At 32.0% G+C, this 24,839-nt stretch overlaps 4 protein-coding genes across 5 annotated transcripts; 2 read left to right on the top strand and 2 right to left on the bottom strand.

Annotated features, from left to right (window-relative positions):
- Nucleotides 1-7,101: 7,101 nt before the first annotated feature.
- Nucleotides 7,102-8,244, bottom strand: LOC145564250 (defensin-like protein). Its single transcript, XM_081624576.1, has 2 exons — nucleotides 8,085-8,244; nucleotides 7,102-7,519 (listed from the first exon to the last, which is right to left on the bottom strand). Exons 1-2 carry the CDS (start codon nucleotides 8,146-8,148, stop codon nucleotides 7,347-7,349), a joined length of 237 nt encoding a protein of 78 aa, XP_081480702.1. The 5' UTR covers nucleotides 8,149-8,244; the 3' UTR covers nucleotides 7,102-7,346.
- A 2,990-nt stretch (nucleotides 8,245-11,234) lies between these two features.
- On the bottom strand, nucleotides 11,235-11,909 carry LOC145564249 (defensin-like protein). Of its 2 annotated transcripts, XM_081624575.1 has the most exons (3): nucleotides 11,777-11,909; nucleotides 11,527-11,616; nucleotides 11,235-11,426 (listed from the first exon to the last, which is right to left on the bottom strand). In XM_081624575.1, exons 2-3 carry the CDS (start codon nucleotides 11,588-11,590, stop codon nucleotides 11,257-11,259), a joined length of 234 nt encoding a protein of 77 aa, XP_081480701.1. In that variant the 5' UTR covers nucleotides 11,591-11,616; nucleotides 11,777-11,909; the 3' UTR covers nucleotides 11,235-11,256. The 2 variants fall into 2 exon arrangements, with proteins under 2 accessions (XP_081480701.1, XP_081480700.1); XM_081624574.1 differs by lacking the exon at nucleotides 11,777-11,909 and having other exon boundaries at nucleotides 11,527-11,638.
- A 2,715-nt stretch (nucleotides 11,910-14,624) lies between these two features.
- Nucleotides 14,625-20,240, top strand: LOC145564247 (uncharacterized). The gene is made up of 9 exons (XM_081624573.1): nucleotides 14,625-14,984; nucleotides 15,683-15,926; nucleotides 16,463-16,612; nucleotides 17,128-17,185; nucleotides 17,290-17,382; nucleotides 19,186-19,251; nucleotides 19,347-19,402; nucleotides 19,569-19,628; nucleotides 19,721-20,240. The coding sequence occupies exons 1-9, from the start codon at nucleotides 14,713-14,715 to the stop codon at nucleotides 19,949-19,951; spliced, it is 1,230 nt and encodes a 409-aa protein (XP_081480699.1). The 5' UTR covers nucleotides 14,625-14,712; the 3' UTR covers nucleotides 19,952-20,240.
- A 2,894-nt stretch (nucleotides 20,241-23,134) lies between these two features.
- Nucleotides 23,135-24,185, top strand: LOC145565482 (uncharacterized). Its single transcript, XM_081625469.1, has 2 exons — nucleotides 23,135-23,346; nucleotides 23,784-24,185. The coding sequence occupies exons 1-2, from the start codon at nucleotides 23,245-23,247 to the stop codon at nucleotides 24,183-24,185; spliced, it is 504 nt and encodes a 167-aa protein (XP_081481595.1). The 5' UTR covers nucleotides 23,135-23,244.
- The last annotated feature ends 654 nt before the right edge of the window (nucleotides 24,186-24,839 follow it).

The following is a 24,839-nucleotide window of genomic DNA, read 5'->3' as shown; positions in this document are numbered from 1 at the left end:
CGTAGTAGTAATTACTATACTTATGAAAATTAAAGCTAACATGGACATTGAGCATTTGCATGGAAGGGTGGCACCATACATGACACACAAACTTTTTTTGACAGGCTTTTTAATAAATATATATATATATATATATATATATATATATATATATATATATATATATATATATTAAAAAAAAAAAAGTATAATTGTTAATATTACGGAGTAGTTGGTTATTATTATTGTAATAATCAATCAAATTACTTGGTAGCTTTAAAAAAAAAAATATATCAAATTACTTGGTATATTAATTATTAACAAAGTTGTTGCATGTCGTTGTTGTTGAAACTTAAAGGTTTTGATGATGATAGACTTAAACTCAAGCAAACTCGACTAATAAAGATTTCTTTAAGTGTTTGATTAAGAACAGGTGAAGTGGACCTTGGTGGTGGAAGAGTAACCTTGACTAAGAAGAACATGAAGAGAATTCTTTAAGAAGGTTAAACAAGATAAAAGAAGAGTGCCCTAACAGGAACTTAGTTCTCTAACAAGAACTATTTAAGTTCCCTAACAGGAACTTGAAGACAGCAGGAACTTGGTCCTGATCTGCGTGAAGCCCAAGCAATCTTTGAGTACAGAATAAACGGCGTAGCAACTTAATTTAGTTAAGATTTTATCTTCTACATACGTTTGTTAAATATGTTAAGTAGGATATGCATGAAATCTATTAGAAGCGTGGCAAAGGTTTGGCAAATTTATTAAATTGGAAAAAGATAAAAAGATAGATTTTAGGAAGAGATTCTCTAAATGATTTATTTCTTAAGAACTGAATATCAAAAAAATATTATTCTTTTTGATAATCTTTCTTTATCTTGTTTTTCGAAAAGATTATCTTTAAAAATGATTTACTTAAAACCGTGTTTTGAGATTTAGTTAATTTAACATAATTATCTTTTGAAAACCCTACTTGTTACACAAGCTAGACTTGTATAAATAGTAGAAATCTCATTTCATAGTTTGTGGGAGTTTATGCTTGAAGAAATCATTCGTGCTTTAAATGTGTAAGTTTGCTGAGCTTATAATCTTGTCATATTAGTTTCGGGTTTTGTGCATAGCTTGCCTGACATATACTAGTGTCATATATTTTGTATTGGTTGGGTTCTTGGGTAAGTGTGTGAATTATATTTTGCATATAGTGTGTAAGCTTCTAGTGTGAGGCTGAGAGAGTACTTTGGGAGTACGAGTGAATCTAGGTTTGGGACTTAGATTGGGTAGGATAGGGTCTTACTGTGTAGCAAGTTCAGTGTGGAACTTGTGAGTAAAGGTCTGTGTATAATAGGTTGTAATTCGGGATTGCCCTATTATAGTGAAGTGATTTGGTTTTGGAAATCTCTTAGGAAGGGTCGAGGTTTTACTTCCAGTTGGGCCCTGGAAGGTTTCCTCGTAAAAATCTGTGTGCATTGCAAGTTCCTTTACAGTTTATTTATAATCCGCAAAAAGTAGCTATAGGAACTCACATACAATTCACCTCCCCTCTTGTAGTGTTCGTTTCAACTAACAGTTGTCTAGATCCAATTGCTCTATTCATAGTCATTTTAATCTAATTTGACCTATAAATACGAAAATTAATATTAGGGGGAGATTATCATAATATGATACATATACATTACCACATACGGCACATAGGTAAAGATTAACTAAAAACACATTTTATACTAGTAAACAGAAACAATATCTTCTACAAATATAATGTAACTTGGTAGAATGGCTTGACTAATTATCCTTAGACGAGTGGCCAAATTGAGGTTTCTAGCTAATTCATAATTAAGAAATCTACTAGTTCAACAACATTTCAAGTGGATTTGTTTAATATTAAAACCATTCTTCTTTGGAACTATTCCACCCTTATTTTCATTATGAAAATTGACGTTGCGTCTATGTGGTTCGATTCCAATCCAATAATATTCCATGAAACTTACATTTATTCATCTATATGACTATATCGTGCATATAATTGCTGCATCTACAATAGAAATTTGAAATACGTTTGTACAAGGCAACCTTAAAGTTACAAGTTCGATTAAAATACTAATTGAATATGATACAATATACTCCACACTTCATATTTAATGCGTAAAAATCATTTTACAAATAGGACATTGGGCCTGTTGTTGAAGCCATCGATCGATACACTTAACATGAAATAGGTGAGTACAAGCAGGGCTGTACATAGTTTGGTTTGGACCGTAATTAAACCAGACCAAACCGCATTTTAGCGGTTTGGTTTGGTTTACGGTTTGGAAAAATACGGTTTGATTTCGATTTTTGTGGGAAATACGATTTGCGGTTTGGTTTGGTTTTTCAAAAATTATAAACCAAACCAAACCGTAAACCAGTAAACCGCATTTTAATATTTATATAATTTTTAAATAAATTAAAATAATTATTATATATTATAAAAAAAATAAAAAAAACAAAAAAAAAAAAAGAAAAATCACTAGAAGACTATACGGTCAGTATACTACTACACTCTATACTCATTCTCAAATATCATTAGAAGACTATACGGTCAGTAGACTATCGCATAATGTAGCCCCTGATGTTGTCAACTTGTCACAGCTGCCAATTATTAAAAACTATAATGTAGTATGAACTTGTTTTTTTGGACAAATGTATCATGTTTTTTTCCACTGTTAATTTGTTATGTATTATTTTTATTATGTATTATTGTGTTAGCACTTAGCACTTGATTAGTTGGTTGTTATTTTTATTAAAACTTTGTAGTATAATTTAATTCCTTTGGGCTAATTATTTGAACTTTATTATAAATTTATTAATATTTGACAATTTTTAGGAAAACATGTCGTCTCATCATAAACCGCAAACCAAACCGCACCAAACCGCATTATTACGGTTTGGTTTGATTTGGTTTCAATACTAATATGGTTTGGTTTGGTTTGGAAAATTGACCAAACCGTATTTTGCGGTTTGGTTTGATTTAGACTCAAACTGCACCAAATCAGACCATGTTCACCCCTAAATACAAGGCAAGCGCTTTACGACGTCGTCACGAGGGTATTTCTCCAAGCACATTGCGCAATTATCTGCATCACTATTCTCCTCGGGTACTCTCACTCCAAATGGGCCAATCGGGTAAGAATCTATAGTGGGCTGATCAAGGCCTTTTAATGTGATGTTGGATCTTAATTGCTCATTACGAGTTCTCGGGTCGGGTTGGATCCGATCATCAAAGTCATAACCCAATTCATGAAATGGATTTACTGGGGATCGGATTCTATGAAGGATATTCTCCTCATCTTCATCATATCCGATCCCTCTTCCTCTTAATCTCCACATAATTCTTCAAAATAACAATATAGAAAGATGATTAATGGAATTACAACTAATGCTACCGCAACACACATAACAACTAAATTGCTTGTTGATACCATTATTGTGTTTTAAATGTCTAAAGTAAAAAAGTCAATTTTTAAATTATGGTGTTATAAATTATAATTCGAAATTTGTTTGATTTATTAGCTTTTGTAATTTTTTAAAAAGAAAATTTGTGAATTAAAAGAATACAAATACATGTACTAAAACCCTTTATAAAAACACGTATAAAAACAATATATAAACAAACAAAAAACCAAAAAATATACGAAGTATAATTATTTAATTTGGGTATAGAATATACATGTGTTGATGTGTAATTTAGAAACTAGACATGCTAGTGTGTTGAATTCAAGACATGCTACCGATTATAAAGAACTCTCTACAAGTGTATAAGGAGAGTGAGATTACCATCGCACGATGAAAATCAGGATTTCAAACTTAAATTGGATCGAATTTATATGTAGAAGAACAACACCAAGATAAAAAAAAAAACAAAAAAAAAAAAAAAAAAAAAAAAAAAATTTAAGCGTATACGCACTAGAAATTAAGGAATAAAATAAGTCAACCTTGGACATAATAGTTGTCATTTATTCGAAGTACATTCATAGGTTTTGTATAAGAGAACATGGAACGCAACTAAGGTAGTAAGGTATATGATAAAACAATTAAATATAACCTATTTTTATTGTAAGTCTTCATCTAGAATTGCTTATCGTAAATAGTATTTTGTATAATATATAATAATATATATATTTTTTTTTAAATCATAATATATAATAATATACGGAGGTTTTTCAGTGTGGCATATCACATAGTGTGACAGGGGTTAATTGTAAGATGTTACTGGTTTTGTCATGGGTTACTTGTAACCTTGTAAGTGTTACTTGTGTTCCTAGGGTTACTTGTAGGTGTTACTTGTATTCTGAGTAATCCTTACAAATAACCCCATATCAAACCAGTAGCACCCTATAAAATAACTCCTGATCAAATCAGTAACGCCCTACAAGAAATCCCTGACCAAACCAATAACACCTACATGTAATCACTGTCGCACCACGTGACCAGCTGCATACAAAAATTCTTAAATATTATAATAGGTCTTAAATTCTTAATACTCATCATAAGCTAAAATATAACTAAAAAAAAAAAGGATCCATTAGGTTACACGGGATTATCTAATGGTTAATGATCGACAATGTCATATGAACCAGGGAATCAATTTAGGATAGTTTTGGAAATGATGAAGTTTGAAGACCCATCATTTCTCGCACCAACATTCTTAGCAGGTTTAAAATACAAATATACATAAAGTATACTCGTAATACTGTAATACTGTTTTCATCTTTACGATATTCTTTATTCATTTAGCGGTGGTGAACTGGTGATACAGGATGGCCTCAGATTGTAAATCTATCTAAGATTAATCTTTCTTAATAATGTACTGTACTAAAATCCTTTATATATTAATTACTGGTATTATTGTAACAATTTCTTAATAATAATCATCGTCTTTTAATTTTTAAGGGTCTGTTCACATTTACTGAATTGAGCTGAACTGATTAGAGCTGAACTGATTAGAGCTGAACTGAACTGATTGGAGCTGAACTGAACTGAACTGAACTGATTGGAGCTGAACTGAACTGAAGTGAAATGAATATTTTATTAGAGAGGGAAATTAAGAGCTGAACTGAACTGAACTAAAGTGAAATTAAGTAAATGTGAACGGACACTCAGTATTCCCTAAGAATATCACATTTTCATTTTAGCTAAATGATCCTCACAAGTTATAATTATATATTTCTCTCTCCTTTATATACTCCCCACACATTTTAAATAATAAATCTTCTTTCACTTGTTGATACAATTTCTAATAATGCTATAATTTAAAATAAATTAAATTCAAAGGGACGAAAAAAGTATAATGCGGGAATGTCCCTAACTGATCTGATACATATATTGATACTTCATTCGTTTTTAAATACTTCTTTATTTCTTCATGTGTGGAGTTTTAGGAGGAATTGTATAAAGCAATAAAATATAAAGGTAGCGATGTTAGTTAGAAGTAAAGTAGAGGAGAGATAATCTAAAAATAATAAAATTGGGTCCCACTAGTTGAGAGAAATAAATTAAATATTATAAAAGCTTTCCAAAAAAGAAAATAGAACAGGTATTTAAAAACGGCTGCAAAAGGACTGTGGGACAAGTATTTAAAAACGAAGGGAGTACATATATACTTCGTAGTGGATGTTTCTCCATTGAAATATGATTGTCCTATTATTTTAATGATAAACAATACTCATCGATTCATTTTTTCTCACTACAATATAGACACAATTAGTATTTTAATATCTACAATACAAATATAATTTTAAAAAAATTTTAATCCAACATAAAATACACAAATTTTTATATGCGGCTTGTTATACCGTGCGGTAGGGGTTACTTGAGTTTCTCGGTCAGGGGTTACTTGAGTTTTTCGGTCAGAGGTTACTCGAGTTGTTGGGATTACTCGAATTTCTCAGTCAAGGGTTTCTCGAGTCATAATTTTTTGTATGCGGCTTGACTGAAAAATTCAAGTAACCCCTGACTAAGTAATCCTTAACCAAGTGAACCCCTCGAGTATTCCTGACCGAAAAACTCAAGTAGCCCTTGACTAAAAAACTCAGGTAACCCCTAACCAAAAAACTCGGGTAACCTCTTGCCGCATGGTGTGGCATGTTGCACCAAAAAGTTACTGTATAGAATAATGTTATAGAATTTTCACTAATACTTCCTCTGTTTCTTTTTAGTTGACACCTTTGCCAATGCACAAATTAAATCGTTAATATCTTTAATTACCGATAACCAAAAATTATAAAAAGTTGATATTTTGAAAATATAAATTGTGAAGAATCTAACAAGATCCCGCTTGACTATTTTTTTCCTTACATATAAATTACAAAATATAGTCAAAGTGAGGTATGTGAATAGTGCTAAAGTCAAAACGTGTTAACTAATAAAAAACGGAGGTAGTATATGAGTACATGTGTACCTCTTAAATTTGGTCGGTGCATGCATGATGCGTTATTCTGTTCTAGACGTGTGGTAATTATGGTATTAACTACGGAGTAGTAAAAAAAAAAAAATCAATTTATTTGATTACATACATGATTCAGATGACTGTCTATATTGCCGTATACTTTAGGAAACTGTCAGAAAATCGCAACGTTTTTCTGACCAAAGCAAAATTATACGAGTACTACTCTATTATTCTCTTCTGCAACGACTACGAGTAATATTTTTGATAAAATTATTGAAGAAGTGGAAATCTGACTCAAAAGTTTATAAGAATAGCTTAAGATATTCCTTTTACATACGATATGAAAGTAGAACCTTAATTAAACACCTTCATTCTTTTTGCTCACTTCATTTAGAATATCCCATTTGAAGAGGCATGAAAGTAGCACCTTAATTAAACACCTTCATTCTTTTTGCACATTTCACTTAGAATATTTCATTTGAAGAGGGACAAGTTTTACCATATATATTCATCAATTAATATATAAGTAATACCCAACTCTATATGAGATCTTATGATATATCTCGATGTATGTTATGGATTCAAAACATAATCTTTTTGTGTTAATTATTGTACATACAGTATATGTGTGTGATGATTTTAAAAAATTGTAATTAAATATACATTGTGCATTAAAAACTTAGAAGAAATGTAAATAACTCAGATAAACAAAAAGAAACAGATGTAACATTAATTACTTTGTAGAAACATTAGCTTAGGAAGGTAACAACATACGCATCTTATAAAAGATGACACACAAAGAACAACATTACTAGCTCATACATGTTGCTTAAAACAACAATTAGAACACATTGCATAAACACAAAGGTACATCAATGTCATGAGTTGTAGCTAACTAGCTAGCACTCAAAGAAACTGGATCGAATCAGATCAGACCGGATCACGATACTTAGGCGCAAGGTTTGTAACAGAAACAACGGCGGCGGAAGCCACGGCAACGGCCACCGGGGAAACCCTCAGTTTTGCAAACATTAGCACAGTTTCTCCTGCTAACACATAGTCCCCTGAACCTGTAACTTGCTGACTCGCAGTATCTTGCTTCTGCCACCTTTGCACCAATATCTGTATTTGATAAATTTCACATTAAATATCATACGTAAATTAAACATTATTTAATTTGGCTAACATTATTATTGCATTACACGTACTAATTAGAAGTTTTTTTAAAGGTAAGAAAAATAAAATATTAGAAATTTGAACAAAAATAAAGTAATACTTTTACTAGAACAAAGTTGAGTACATCTAACTCTTTTGTCCGATCTCTTTTTACAAGTTTATTAGGAGATTTATTTATAGCTTGGAATTAAAATAAAATCTAGTGTTTTAAAACTGAATCCGATCATATTGTTGAGACTCGTTTATTTATAGTTGTCACCTTAGATAGTTAGATGGTATAGTAGCTTAATATTAAAATCAAGTTATTATTACGGAGCTAGTATATACTTATCATGTAAGGCTTTTCAATGACTACATACATATACTATGCATGTATTTCATATATTGAGAATGAAATTTAATTATTACATGCTAAGTATTCAAACTCAAGCAAACAACAACAAAAATTGAGTAGGGTTATAAATTAATTGAAATAGAATGAATTAATTGAAAGAGAATACGGAGTATAAACCTGTGGAAATCACAAGCACAAGCATGAGAAGAACAACTGAAAACACACGTGAGGACCGCTCCATTTTAGTTTCCCTCTCTTTCTTTCTCTCACTACACTTGAATTAAAAAAACGAGGGTAGATTTTGTGGCACACTACTATCACTACACTAAGCACCTCTTTATATAGCCAGAGCTATTCTTTATTATAATCAATTGGATTATGGTGAAGTGGTGATTGGGAATATATTTGGTAGGAAGGACCCGTGTTTGATCTCCCGCAGCAACAATTGGAAAGAAACTGAAACCTAACCACCCAAAACTGATTCCCGAATCCGGATTAGCCCAAAGGGTGAATCGGGTGGATAAAAAAAAAAAAAAAAAAAGAGCTATCCTTTATTATTATTATTATTAAATAGTAGACCTCAAGTGAGTATATGGTTCAGGATGTTCACCTCTTATATAACCATTAAAATCAGTGTGCAAATTACTTGTTCGGTATAAAATAAATTTGAATGATGATATTATTTGTTTTACTTTGTAATCGGTGTAATTGAAATTACATCATAGATTATTATTGATCAAAGTTCAATATCCTTTACCAATAAACTTATACACATATTCTTATTTATGGTCCAGTTACGCATGTAGTTTAATGATGGTGCGACCATTTCACATATAAAACACTTAATTGCGTAATAAGGATTGTAGTACAATGAGTAATTTGTTTTGTGTATCAGTCATTACTCAGTAATTTACATTGGTTAAAATAGTCAGATTATGTATTATACTAACCTACTAGCATTTATTTTAAAAAAGAGAAAAATAATATAATAAAGTATTATTATACTAACCTAGCTACTAGCATGTTCGAGATCTAGAAAAAGCTACTGAAAATTAAGAATTGGAAAAAGCATAGATCAACAAAATAAGTGATTCAAATGAAATAATTATGTATATGTGGAGTAGGTCTCTTTTCTCTTTTGCGTTGGCTAACATAACATTGATTTCCTTTTGAAATGACAATTACACTTACATTAGACATTAGCACATTAGTGACATTACTATATGTTTAGTGTTACTATTATTTTCTTGCCTTTTTATCTCCTTACTTGTCATCAACATTATCGGGCATTTTCTCGATCTTGTATCTTCTCTTTTTATGGTCTTCCTTTGCTTTACTTTCATGTGGGGTCACCTTTTTCATGCAAATTAATTACTCCGTATCTTTAATTTTTGTATATAATCTTAGGAGTAAATTTTACAGTCCGTCTTGTGTGTGGCAAGCTACACCCTGTGACCACTTATAAAAAGAACAAAGTAATTTATATAAAATTGACCAAATAACCTCTATAACACTAACTAAGTAATCTTATAGTGCTGACGAAGTAACCCCTTTAACACTGACCAAGTAACTACTATTACACTAACGAAGTAACCCCTGTCACACGGTGTGACCAGTCATATATAACTATATAAGGCTTTGTGAAAAATTTGAAGTTAGGTCTTGTGTTTGGCTATCAATTATCCGTTTGAAAATTTTATCTTTTATTTCTTAGCTTTTTGCATGAAAGTAATAATGTCCACCTAATTTCTGTTTGTTTGTTTTTTTTTTTTTTTTTTTCTTCCTTCTTCTGGTTGTTTCTGTTTGACGTGCTACACGTTTTGAGAATCATTCATCATATTTCTAAGTGTAATAATTACTACGTACATACGTCTTCAATCATAACTCAGAGAAAGAATTAATTGACATGCATGAATGCATGATAGAATTTAAGTTGCGGGTTGCGGGTGGAAAACATTACTCCTTCACTTCTACCTCATCTAATAGAGTAGTATAATATTTAACTTAGAGCATTTGTCAATATTTAAATTATTTGATTGTTAATTTGTTTGATAAACTATTAGTAGAAAACTTCCGTAACATTCTAATAATTAGATACGTAATAAACACTGTAATTTTGTGATAATAATATATGGATAACGGGTTTTTATGATAAGATTAAGAGTAATTAATGGTATGGACATATCAAAGTCTGTCATCTTGACATGTTCCATCATAATTATACATACATATTCTTCTTAATTATGTAATTTTGGCGTGGACTTGCACAAGTCACAACTAATTAAGTATAACACTAATTGTACGCGTTTTCCTTTTGATAAATAATAGATTCACTCCAGCCATCTTAATCATATCAATTTTATTAATTAGGTCAAGTTTGTGGCCTTCATGCTTGTATTTGTTAGATCAAATCGATCAAGATTTTTCGATTTTCAATATGGAATTTTATATAGGTGATTTCGAGTTACTTTTATTAGATCAATAGCCGTAACATATATAAGAATATAAATAAATCAGATTTTTGGCTAATAATATTAATCCACATCCATTATTGTTTGAATGAGTCATCACTGTTAATTACTCTCATTTTTTTATTTTTTTTATGCTTTGATCACTTTTTTTCTCACAAAAAGAGAATGTGTAGAACAAAAAAAGGAATGGAAGAAGTAGTATGTATTAAACGATTTATTAGTCTAAAGATCAAATTGTATGAAATTTATCAATATGAATGGTACTAAGGTAATTTGACGAATGTGCAGTTTTTTTTAGTACTTGTAATTGTCATTATAGTCAATGAGAAGTGAGATACATGAACTTCGGGTCTGTTCTCTTCAGCTTAATTTCAGTTCAGTTTATTTCAGTTCAGTTCCTAATTTCCTTTTCTCATAAACGATTCATTTCGGTTTATTTCAGTTCAGTTCTGTTCAACTCCAATCAGTTCAGTTTAGTTCAACTCCAATCAGTTTAGTTCAATTCAATTCAGCTCAATTCAGTAACAGGCCCTTAGAGATTTTGTCATAGTAGCACGTATTCTTTAATTTGCCGCTTAAGTGTGTCACAATGTTCCTCATCGCGGTCATAGGTGATGTTTTGAATAGGGTAAGAGTATGTCAAATTATGTCAAAAATTCATTGTAGTACATAACATAAATATAACTATATAAGACATGACAAGCGTCACAAATCTACACCTCCACAACAAGAAAGAAATTAAAACCATGTTATTCAAAACAACCCCATACTCAAAGGTAATATTCATTCATTACATACTACATACTATCAAAATGACATATATGAAGTTGTAATATACATGGAGTACTCTGTATTTTGTATATATGCTAAATAATTAATTAGCAATGTTTAGTGCAGAAGCATCTACGACGGAAGCCTCGGCAGTGGCCTCCCTGGAAGCCTTCACCTTGGCAAATAGCAGCACAGTTAGCCTTCCTCCCACATAGCCCCTTGAACCTGTGGCTTTTAGTCTCGCAAGTTCTAGCCTCCGCGACATTTGGCCCTAGCTCTATTCATACACAACGTATTAATTCAGTATTACTGTGATCATAAATTAAACATCCTAAAAATTTGGTAACGATTTTATAAAATAAGATCAACAAACCTACCTGTAGCTGTAAACATAAGCATCACCAAAACAAGAGCCGAAAATACACGAATAAGGCGTGCCATCTTAGCTTGCTAGCTTCTTCTTAATGCTTGAAATCAAAATTAGTCAAGTGATTTAAGAGCAAATGAGACCTTAATAGCACAGATATATATTATAGTCTATAATATATGGTACAATTATATAGCAAATGGTAAAGGCAAAACCTATATTTTAATTTTAACAAGAAGTTTAGGAATATTAATTAATACCTGGAAATGTAATGAATCAATATGTACACGTTACAAAAAGCAGGGTGCATGAACTAAAAGAGAAAGTTCAATCTCAAAAGAAAAATCCACGTTAGTTTGCATGATTGTATTCCCACCTATTGTAATGTTTTTAGCTAAAAGAAGATTATATTACTACTAAATTGTTTGATTTTAATCGACACTTCACACTACTTTTTAAAAGAGCATAATCATTCATGATATTAGTCTAAGGTATGGCTATGCCATTTCAAATTAGATTTTGGCTTGAGCGATGTTACAGGTCATTATACATACATACATATATATGATTTATTATATATGCTTTATATTTATGGAGTCTATTAACCTTTTAAAATTAAAAAGAATTTTTTTATATTCTTTCTAACATATGACATCTTGAATTCATACTGAGTCTTTTAAACATCAAGTTTTTCAATTTTCGTTTCCTTGTCCAATTGAAATTGCTTCATACTCCGTATGTGCCTTTTTTTTTTTTTTTTCTAAATGATTCATTAAGTTTGCCCCTTAAGTCCATAACTAATTAAGAGGCTACCATTAATCTTTTTTCTTATTAACTTTATCTGATCAAAACTTAATAAGTACCATAGATATTACGAGTAGGTACTATGTAATACAAGCACATAATACGAAATACTTCTCCTACAAGGACTAGGGCAACCCAATGGCATGGTGGGATTACATGACGGTACAAGCTTATTAGATTCCAGCAAATTGAGTTATAGTGAACTGGATCTCGCAGAATGGTCAGCATCTATTGTAGTTGAGCCAACTAATGTATTGCGGGCTAAATGCTGCTGGGCTACTGGATTTCTTATTGAGCTTTTTATAATCTTATGGGCTGTCGTTTCAATCCAATCTGGTCCATGTGATGTGGTGGACGTAGTAAATTTTTTTATTTTTTATTTTTATTTTTTTAACTAAAAGGATCTATCTATCTATTAATTATTAATCTATACTAAAATAACAATCGCTGACATCATCCTAGATACATGTCAAGTTGTTATTAAATTTTTTCCCTCCAAAATTATACATGATCACATTATTTTATAAATTTTATTTTATTTAATTAAAATTTTGATTAGCTATATATTTATTATTATTATTAGTATCAGTATATTAAAATCAATCTAAATAATTTAATTTCTCTTCCTTAATACCCCTTTCACCATTCAATTTTCTATAAGCTCTATATGATTTAAAAAAATATTTGATGTATGTATTATTAATTTTGGGATTTTTTTATTACTTTTGATGTAAGAAAATGAACAATTTAAAATATTTTATTTGTTTGAATTGTGCATCGCACGAGACTAATCTAGTTTCATTAATAAAATAAAGTAAAATGATACTTTCAAACAATGAGCCTTATCTCCCTCCCCTCCTCTTAAAAATGATCTTAGGTTATGTTCGATAAATTGTCATGAAGTTGATTAGTAGCTTGGTATTCTATAATGAATTGTATGAACTGATTTGACTATTTGGTTGTAAATAGTTGCTGGTAATCTGGTATGAAAGTGTTTGGTAGATGTCTATAAATTTAAAAAATTCCAATCATTATTTAATAATAAACACGGCTCAAAAAACTTTTTTCATGAGCTTTTTTTTATACAGTTCTTTTAATAAGTTGTTTAATAAAGGGAAAAATTGGTTTTAATAATTTTAACTTTGACCGATTTTCTTTGAATTACCCAACTTTTTATTATTCTAGAATAGTCCCAACTTATATAGACATCTTTTATAATAATCCGAACTTTTGTTTTTGTAGTACATAATAGTCCCAAAAAGGAACAACAAAAACAACAAAAACAACAAAAATAAACTTCGGATTATTTTAGAAAGATACATGTATAAGAGCCTGTTCTCATTTATTGAGCTGAAATGAATTGAATTTTATATGAGAGAAGGAAATTAGGAACTGAACTGAACTGAGTTGAACTGAATTGTTTATGAGAGAAGAAAATTAGGAATTGAACTGAAGAGAACATGCCCTAAGTTGAGATTATTTCAGAATAATAAAAACTTGAGATTATTTAAAGAAAATCGGCCAAAGTTAGGATTATTAATACCAATTTTTCCTTAATAAAGTCCCAAAGTAGTTCTTTTCATAATGATCAAATATTTAGAATGTGTTCTATTCACTTGATTTTCATTGATCTGAACTTATCTTTACTTACCTGAACTTATCTGAACTTATTAAACCTTATTAGAATTTATTTTAGTTGTAATTTGTACTTGCATAACCTTTATCAGAACTTATTTAACCTAAACTGAACTTATCTAAACTTATTATACTTGAAATAAGTGAAAATAAGGTAACAGAATAGACCTTTAACACCATGAGCTAAAAACTCTCTAAAAAAAACTCTACCCCCAAATAAGAATTTACTTATTACGAAGTAGTTGGACTAATTTAACCGGTATACCAAGACATTTATCAAAATTCTCTAAGTCGCTTTAAATAAATTTAAAAAACATTATTTGAATGACTATATTACACCCTATATATTTCAAGAATATTATTTTAAAAGTATTTTATGGTTAATTAATTACTTTTCGAGTAAACAATTATTTTTTTTATTTTTTATTTTTGAAATATCGAGCAAACAATTATTATTATTATTATTTTGAGAAAATTAAGTAACCCGTATCTTTTATGGTTGATTAATTACTCTTCAAGCAAACATTTTATTTAAAAAAAAAAAACTTAAAAAATTGTTCCGCAAGAAAACACTAACCATTTTGCTATTGTCAAAAAAAAAAAAAAAAAAAAAAAAAAAAAAAAGAAAACACTAACCATCTGATAAATTCTCCCTCTAAAAATGATCTCATCCTCTTAAGAAAAGGGTTTTAGCTTGAACTTCCTCATTCTAGGGCTTAAGCACAGAAATTCTTCAAGCATTCAAAACCTGCTGAAAATGTCGATCTCAAGATTAGCAAGAACTAGGGTTCTTGAATCTTCTGCAAAATCACTTCCAATAGCATATTCTACAATTTCTCGTCATTTCTTCAACAATTTTTCGCACCAAAATTCAACTACTTCTTCTTCTCCAATTCCCAATCAACTAAGAAGTATCTCTACTTCATCGATTCTCAATCAATCTCCGTTTTATCCCTCTAATAATTACTCGGCGCTACTTAATCAGTCTCGCAATTTCTCCTCTGGTCGTAATTTTGATCCTTATGAGAGGTATATTTTCTTGATTTCGATTTAGAAATGTAATCTCGTTTCTACATTGTTTCTTGAATTTGTGTTAATGTGACTTAGAATTTTCGTAGTTGTAATTGAAAATGTTCGTTATTAGTGTGATTCTTGAAATATTGAAGTAATTGTTGCTCTTAATTTTTGGTTTGAACTTGTAATTTATTGAGAGTATGTGATTTGTGGTGAATTTTATGCTTGAATGAGTTCAGTTTTTGGTTTATAATTTAATTATTGTGCTTAATTTTTGTTGAATTTGTGTTATTGTGAAAATTGAAATCGTAATTTGCAAATGTTGTTGTAAATGATGTTCTTATTAGTTAACTTCATTTGAGGTACATCATTTCCAGGAGCAGCGAGATTTGCGATAAATAGTTTGCGAGATTTTATTTGATGTTCTTCATTAACTTTGACGCACTCCTGTTTGCTCTCTCTGTTGTACATTTTTGTGTGGTTTGCTAAGAAATGCTGGAATAAATGTTATTCTCAATTTTCTATGTGAGATGATGAGTTGTTTGTTGAGAGGATTTGAGAGTTGAGACAACATTTTGGATGATTAACATTTTGCAGATGATGAATTAATGGTAGAAACAAATATACTGATGATTTTGGAGGTTTTTGCAATTATATTGTGTTAGTATGTTGGGATATCAGTGTAATTTGTATGCACTTGACTATTTGAGTAGGTATATGAGAAGGACAGCTATCAATTGGGGTATAAGATTTGTGCCTCAACAAGAAGCATATGTCATTGAACGTTTTGGGAAGTTCAGTAGTGTTCTTGAAGCAGGGTTGCATTTACTAATACCATTTGTGGACCGAATCGCATACATACACTCACTGAAAGAACAGACCATCGAAATTCCTGAGCAACCTGCTGTTACTACTGACAATGTTAGCATTAGGGTGAATGGTGTCCTCTTTGTCAAGGTATTCTGGTACTTTCTTGTGATTGTGTGTGTGTAATTTTTAGTTGTAGCCAGATTGTTATCATAGTCCACACCCTTTTGCCACTTGGTATAAAAGTTGTTATCGGCAAAGCAGTGACATATTGGTATAATATTGATATGCACATATGACTCTTTTTAAAGTTGTTATTGGCGAAGCAGTGATATATTAGTAATTCACTATCCAGAGCGTTTGTTTGATGTTATTTATAGTTCAATGCACTTAGTGCTAAATGGAAAGGAGAGGAATGATGCTAATGGAGAATAACTAAAAAGTAAAAACATAGACTAAAGTAAATATAAAATACTGCAAAAACAGAGAAAATTATGATGTGAGCCATTGGCGCATGCTCCAGTGCAAAGCTAAGTTCAAATGAATCCACCTATTAAGTTTTATACCGATATGTTACTGCTGGTGATTAGTGTTATACCAGTGTGACAAAAGGCTGCAAAGTTTATATACAATTTGGCTACTGGCTATTTGTTGCGTGTGCTGAACTTAGGAATGTCAAATTGTAGGTCATTGATGCAAAACAGGCGTCATATGGCAATGATAATGTCCTCTATGCAGTAACTCAGTTAGCACAAACTGTGATGCGTAGTGCTATTGGAAAAATGCCACTTGACAGGACCTTTATGGAGAGAGACACTATAAATGCAAACATTGTGGTATGATTCTTATCACCCTGTCTTTAATCCTTTGCTATAATACATTTATCTCTGAATATTGACATATATATACCTTATGCTTGCGGTGTATGATCTTATTTGCCTTAGTAGGGTTTCTTCATATTGTGTTCCAATGCGTGATGTATGATTAAGTTTATAATTTACACAACATTTTGATGTTGAGTTCTTCAGTTACAGCTTATGTGAAACCATACTGTATTTCCATGCAATTGACGATAGCATTTATAGCTTTGTCATTTACCACATTATACCTTGTACTATATGCTATCAGATTCCTTTATAAAATTTGACCTATAGAAACTCAGGTGACGAGATGTACATAGCATATCATAGTTGAGATAATGCTTTTTTCCCTATATACTAATTGTTGATTGCTGTGCTTAACTTTATCTGGCTCATATATTTGCTCCAAGTACATGCATTAAAATTGTACTACTAATAGTATTTTAGAGAGATTTCAACTGATTATTGCTTTATTAATTATATATAATCAGGAAGCTATCAATGAAGTTGCCTCACAGTGGGGTCTTATCTGTCGCCGTTATGAGATAAGTAAGCGGCTTTTATCACCAACTTATACTTAAAACTTTTAAATTCAACCTAAAAAAATTTTCCCCTCTAAATGCTTTTCTTTGTTTATTATTCAAATTCTTCAGGGGATATTCTTCCACCTCCTGGGATACGAGAAAGTATGGAAAAGCAAGCTGAAGCAGAGAGGTTGAAAAGAGCTTTAATCATTGAGGCAGAAGGTCTGTCAAGCTTTACCCTTCTATTATTTTTGACTTTGAATGTGAATGCTGTTAGGTGTGGGTTATTATATACATATCATCATGAGCTGAACTCCAATACCGAGTATCATCAGTTGGCTATCGGAGTCTGTCCATCTTACTTAGCCTTTTGGAAAGAAGATCAATTCCCATTTACTTGTTAACGTGTGATACAATATTGTCTAACATATGATGAGTTGAGTAGAATTTGTTCCTAGTATGTATTGCCTTATTTATCGATTCTTCGTCCCCAATCCACAATCGTGGTTCTCTTGACTCTATTCACATACATGTATGTTCTTTGTTCTGTCACTTGCATTCTCATCCACTCTGATGCATTGAATTTGTATTTCTGATGTTTCAATTGTCCTTTTCATTCAGTTTCACCCCTGATGATGCAAAATCATAGTGTTGTTTGATTATAACTTTTGAAGGTTGATTATAGTGGATAATGTACTTTACTTTTGGCTGTTCATTATATGCTGTGTTTTTGGCCCTTTTTGCGGAAACCGCTCCTAAAATTTGCTTCAAATATTTTAGGTTATGATTAGGAATTTTTTATATGGTTGGCTGTAGGATTAATGTTTGATGTTCTGGTTGGTATCTATGAAAACTAGTGTTGAAGTTGTCAAAAAACCATGATAGTCAATCAGCAGATGATCTGAGCTTTCTCATTTTACCCTTGTAGTGCAACTTTCACTTGGAAATGAACAAGAAGCACCTACTAAATTGATACTCCAAGTTTTAGCTGAAAATGTAGTGTTACAGGTTGATTATGCTTCATCACAAGAAATTTTCCTGGAAAAAAAAAAAAGAAAAGAAAAAACCTTCATCACTAGAAATTTTCCTGGAAAAGTTGCTCTCATAGGTTTTCAATATTAACTATGCAACAGCTCTAACCTCTTCTGTACGCTTTAAGAGCAATGTTGGTATAGTATTTTAGAGTGGTGAAATTGTAATCATTTTAACCCCTTCTATTACCATTACCAATTGTTTGAAATGAGAGTTTGGGTAACACCCTCTATTTCCTAAGGGTAACATTACCACCTATCGGTTTCCCTTCCCTACCCTGCTGTAATGGTAACAAAATATATTCTTCAATCCTCGATTTGATATGAGGGATTCCTTTCCTTTGGTAGATGAAACGACCAATAATAAAGTAACGCTTAACATACCCTTTTGCTTTCTTATTTGTTTTTAATTCTATTTTCTTCCCTAAATTTATGTCAAACATGCACTAATTTCCTGTGCTCATTAGCATAAGGGGGTATATAGCCTCATGGGTGTGCAAGAATAGTTGTCCTACTCCCCTTGCCATAATTTCCAAGTACTTTTTTGAGCATCAATTTCCTGAATTACATCCATGTCTTTGGTATGTTTATCACCCTGAATCATTTTTCGTACCTAAGGTTTCTACTCCTGCCTTGGTCCAGCTAGCAAGGCGTAGTATTCAGTTATAGTTTAGGTATAAGTACGTTTTTTACACCTTTTTGGCTTTTTCCCTGACATGAACTAACTGGCAAAATACAAAATTAATGAATCAATCTGCATGTCTAAGGTTCATGTATGTCCAAAATCCTCATAGCTTAACTGGATTGTGTCAAACAAGCTCTAGGTTAGCGGTTTATCAAGCAAACTGCTGTTGGTGGCTGCATTGTTAAAATTGTTTTTTGTTCTGCTGAGATGCGTGAAAAACTGCATCTTATTGATTTAGAAATTTACTGTGTCTGCAAGATAGTCTTTTATCACCAAATGTTTATTTACTGTGTCATTTGTGTGTAATAGGAAAGAAAGAAGCTGTTGTATTAACTTCAGATGCTGCAAAGATGGACCAAATTAACAGGGCAACAGGTCTATGTTATATCTTTATTGATGCCATTGGAATTTGTAATTTTTGCTAGTCATTGAGCTGTTAATGAACTATGTATAATCATATGTGGATATAGGTGAAGCAGAGGCCATCCGTATCGTTTCTGAAGCTCTTAAAGGAAACGGTCAAGCGGTATAGTCTTCATGTTCATTGTAGTTATTGTAGCAATAAACTTATGTTGGTATTTGTTGACCATGTCAAATTTTGTAGGCTGCAAGCGGTATAGTCTTCATGTTCATTGTAGTTATTGTAGCAATAAACTTATGTTGGTATTTGTTGACCATGTCAAATTTTGTAGGCTGCAAATCTCAAATTGGCCCGAGACTATGTGCAAGCTTATAACAACATGGCTAAGGAAGTAAATAACTGATCTATAACAGCTCATCTAATTAAGTGTTCTAACATGAGGTGTCATTGATTTAATCTTTGCGGTTTTTGTTGCTGTTTCAGTCTACAATTATGGTGCTTCCTGCAGCAATGAATGATGTTTCCAGCACAATGGCAATGGGGCTTTCTCTCTATCAGAAAATGTTTGCAAACAGCAAAGGAGAGAATTCAACTTTTTCGCCTTTCAATCCAACATCTTCAGCCACACAAAATGAAAGTAAAGATGATAAAAAAGCTTCAGCAGCAGAAGACAAACCTGTTTTTTCACTTCAAAGCCCGAAGAAAACTGAGTAGGAGAATTATAGGACATACAAGGGAGATCTACTTTCAGTTTGTTGATTAGAGAAGAAAACTGAGGAAAATTTTGCTTGATGTAATGTTTCATTCATTTAGCCTCTAAGGTACTCAAACTCATTTTGCTTAACAGATATGTCTAGCTGACCTAATTGTTTAGCTTTATGAAGGAACCATGCCCTCATTTCTCATTCTGTTGGAATGTGCTTGGGGCTACCTTCAGGGCTTCAGGCTCCAGTCTGTCAGAATAATGTTTTGAACAAAACTGTGGTTTTGTTCTTCCCTCTTTTAATGATGAAGGTATCAAAACCTATTATGGAGTATTTTTCTTGATTTATGATGCCTCTGCCATTTATGTGACTTTTTTACTGCTTCGTATAATAGATGGCAGCCAGGCTTAGGCATGAACAGTAAATAATGCTTGGCATGAAGAAGGATGGCACATTCTGATGATGGCGCAATGGAAAATAAGTAAAACTTGGCCAAGACATGGCATGAACGCATGGTGTAGATCCATGTAAAGCTGCTTCGGACTAAGGTGTCAAGATCTTTATATCATTCTTATTGGACCAGTATTGAAAATAAATAATTTTCCAAATGCAAAAATTACAAGAAATTATACTCATAAAGGCAAAGAGTAAGAAATTTTCATTTATCAATATGAATTTGTCAAATTCAAATACATACATAAAAGAATAATATTTATCACACCAGAAATTTAAAAATTTACAATCCTCTGAAATTAGAACCTAAAATCAATCTCATTTTCTCAATTACATACAACAATCCCTTCTACAATGAATTAGTACCAAATCTCAAAATTTCAAAGTAACCCACAAAGAACAGAAAAACCTAGAACAATCAACCAAATCAAATGAACCAACAAAAAAGCTTGACCCGATAATGGGCCCGATCCACCATTTCCCACCTGACAAAACCCACGTTTGGCGACCCGAGTACCCGCGCAATGAGCATCTGCGCAACCGCACCAGTAAGTCACCCCATTTTTGCCGCAAACCGGGTCGGGTTGAAAACATTTAACCGGGCAGGATTTTCCGGATGATTCTTCCGGCGAGCATAATTCAGCATTTCCGGCGAAATCGGAAGGTAATCGAATGACGGAAGTTTGGGTGTCGGATTTTACCAAAGTAAAGGAAATTAAGAGGAGAGAGAAAATTAGGAAAGATGATTTGAAATTTCGGTGAAACATTTTAATGGAGGTTAAATTATGAAATTTAGGGTTTGAGAGGAATTGAAATTGGGGTCCTCAAACCCCTAAAATTTGGGATTTTGGGGAAGAAGGAGAGAAATTGAAATGGTACGCCAAGAATGGTATGGTCAAATGGTGGTTGAATTGGTTTACTGGTTATTCTTTGGCTAGCTGTTGTACGCTGTTTTCTTTACTTTTTCTCAAAAAGGAAACGTGCCGTTGATAGGACACAACTATTGGAGAACGTTTTTTCACTGTTTTTTCTTAACAAGTCCTTGTTTGTGTTCAAGTAGCGGTTTTGCTTGTAATATTATGAAATTAAATAAAACTATTGTACTTTCTTTGTTGTATAATGATTGATACCTAAATTTGATATACATGTCAATACCATTATTTATATCACTTGAATGGTTATTTGTTACTTCTATTACTTTACCTCGCGTGTTGATCGATTTAAGTATAACAAGTTAAGAAGTGGTGTGTCTCTAGGAATCTAGGATTGTCGCTCACCTTGAATTTCATGATGTTTTCTAGAATTTGAACCCTCATGGGAGTCATGGCCATTAGGAGGGTTGGAAGGGAGAGTTGATATAAGAATTATTTCTAGATAGAGCCTTAAGGGTTAAGACTTGATAAAGGAGATTGATGTCTACAAATGATTGATGATAATTACAAAATCTCAAATCTTATATGATCTATCATATTCCACACTACTGTAATTTATTTTATCACGAATTCTATAAAAACCAGGTCTAGTTTGATAAAAGTAGATTTTAATTTGTAAAAGCAAGTAGAATTAACATCAATTTTAGTTACACCGTAGTATATATTAGTTTCATAGGAAAGAAATTATATTATAGATTTACAATGAACCACTAGAAAAATACTTCGTAATAATCAATTTCAGTTAGTAAAAATCAATAATTTAACTACATGTACCCCTTGTCCAATGGCCATTAGTCTCATTTTTATTTATTTATTTACTACTTCCGTTTCATATTTTTTTACAACTTTATAACATTTAGAGTAATGCTACATGCAGCCCTAAGCATTTAATATATTTCCTTTTTTAGTTTTAAGTTGGGAATTTATCAACAATTCACGAGTAAATCGGTGTAATAAATGTTTATTCATTGTCGATTCTTTCCATTTTTAGCTTCTAAGGCTGCATATATCTTTTTCCTAATATTTATATCTCTCAAATAATATCCAAAGTTGCAAAAAATATGAAATGGATGTAGTATTTATTTAATTTTGTTGAACTACATTTTTAATATGTGTGATCAAAATTGATGCATGCACTCACAATTAATTCAAGGGCATGTTGATTTGTAAGTGATCAAAAGTTGATAAAAATTACACTGTTGTAACTTTTTAGGCATTCTTGATCCCAAGTTCCCTCTAGATGCAAAAAGCATTAATCAAGTCCCCAAAAAGATTTCCCATCCTAGTTAAATTGCTAATTTCTAACAAAAAAAAAAAAAAAAAATGTACTAAGTGTCTACCTTACATATGAATACTATAAATTTGTTGTTTAAAAAAAAATGTACTAAGTGTCTACCTTACATATGAATACTATAAATTTGTTAAACAACGTAGTCGAAATGAAATAATTAAAAATTACGAGTATTTTTTTTAGTTAGAAAAAAAAAAAAAACCTCGACTTCCTTCACTGCCGTTATTATTATTGATAATCTCTTGCAAAAATAAAATTACTACTCTATTAATTTTATTAACGGTTTTTAATTAACCAACTAAAAAAATTGTGAAACAGGAAAATTGCTGTCCTTGTGAAAAAAGTCATGCAAAAATGAACCACAAATTAATTGTAAGGCAAAAGCCTAAGAAAAAGGAACAGAAAGTTGCGCATTGTTTATGGAGCATTGCACATTAGCACTCCCTATGTTTAGAGCTCCCTTTCATCCTATAAGAGATGCCTCCTTCCATCATCCAAAGCAGCCTCATTTGTGGAATAAAACAATAAAAACTTTCAATAACATTACATTCATCCAAGTTTTTTCTCATCCCTCTCACCTCCTAATACTCGCCCGAATCGTCCTTATTTACAACCCCTTAGACGATCATGGGCGGCTGTGCTAGCAGACCTAAGGACTTGGACATCAACGAGCCTGTGCCCGCTGAGGCTCCTGCCGTTGATAAGCCCGAGTCCGACCCCGTTGCACAGGTATGCAAAATAGCTAGCCTACTTTTCAATTTTTAGATAATTAATGTTATACGTCAGTTTGATTTACATTGTTTTTTTTTTTTAAAAAAAAAAAGGTGCAAGTCACAACTGCGGCCTCATGTGTGCATGAGCATGACATTGTCACCCATTTATCTTAACCCTAAAATAATACTACCTCCATTAAATATTAATTGCAACTTTGAAATACTTTATATCTCACAAGTAATACCCAAAATTGCAACTAATATTTAACGGAGATAGTAAGTCACGTTTCTATTATACGTACATTTGAGCATTTCCATACGATCCACAATAATCAGAATTCTAATAAAATGACTATATTGATATGCCAACATTTTTTCATTTTTTAAAAAAGCAAATGCCTACATTTGTTGTTGATTTTCCTTTTGTGTGTGTGTGTGTGTGTGTTATGATAGGAAAATAATGGAGGTGAAGAGACAAAAACAGAAGAGCCCTTAGTAGGTCTCTCTGAAACCACAGAAGAAGCAAAAGAGTCCTCAAAATCAACACAAGCCAGGGAGCTCATCACAGAGGTAGCAGAAGCCAAGGCCGAGGAGAAGATCGAGGCTGAGGAGAAGGTTGAGGCTGAGGCTGAGGCTGAGGCCAAGGAGCAGACCGAGTTTAAGGTTGAGGCTGCTCCAGCTGAAGATGAGGCTGCCCCAACTGAAGCCGCCGAGGCTGCTCCAGCTGCTCCAGCTGAGGTTACTAACACTTCTGAGATAGAGAAGATCCCTGAGCCAGTAGAAGAAGCCAAGGTAGTTGAGGCTCAACCCTCAGAAGAAAAAAGCGATGCACCTCTCGTTACAACCGAACATTGACCATTTTATAGAACATTATACTTAAGTGCACAGATTTATGATACCTGAGTAAAAATTCTTTTTTGTAATTGGTACAGCATGTAGTGAGTGTTTGCATCTAAACCAAATAAAATGTCTTTTTTCCATTTTACAGTTATGCATATACAACTACTAACATGTATGTATGGGTGATCTGTCTCACATGATACTCCAAAAGGCAACATCCTAATAAAAAAATCCTTGGCCTAAACATCCAATAGCCAATTTGTCCTGAATCATGACAGCAAGGAAGCCTAGCAGATGTTGAGTTTTACTTACCCGTGCACGCTCAATAAGAATCGTAGTTTTGAACTCAACAGCAATAAAATCCACATATCAAGCAAAATCTGCACCAGTCATTTTCATTCGATGTCACAAAGGCATATTTTGTTTCTTTATCCCCTCCAAAAACCAGGCACAGTAAGTTCTGAGCATTAATCCTGAACCTGTAGCCTATGGCTCTACTAAAGCCCGCATTAGCCAAACAAAGACAATATAAGTCAAAACATTATACAGATTATTTCTATACACTACATCGTTTTTCTTCAGGGGTATAGGGTTTGAAAGGGAGTTCCCTGGTTAGGCAAAGAGCATAAGGACCCCTTATTAGATTGGCAAATAAACAAAAAAGAACAA

Source organism: Chenopodium album, chromosome 10 (assembly GCF_948465745.1).
Source record: "Chenopodium album chromosome 10, dcCheAlbu1.1, whole genome shotgun sequence".
Lineage (NCBI taxonomy): Eukaryota > Viridiplantae > Streptophyta > Magnoliopsida > Caryophyllales > Amaranthaceae > Chenopodium > Chenopodium album.
The sequence above is the reverse complement of the archived record's forward strand: the minus strand, read 5'-3'. Positions and strand labels throughout refer to the sequence as shown.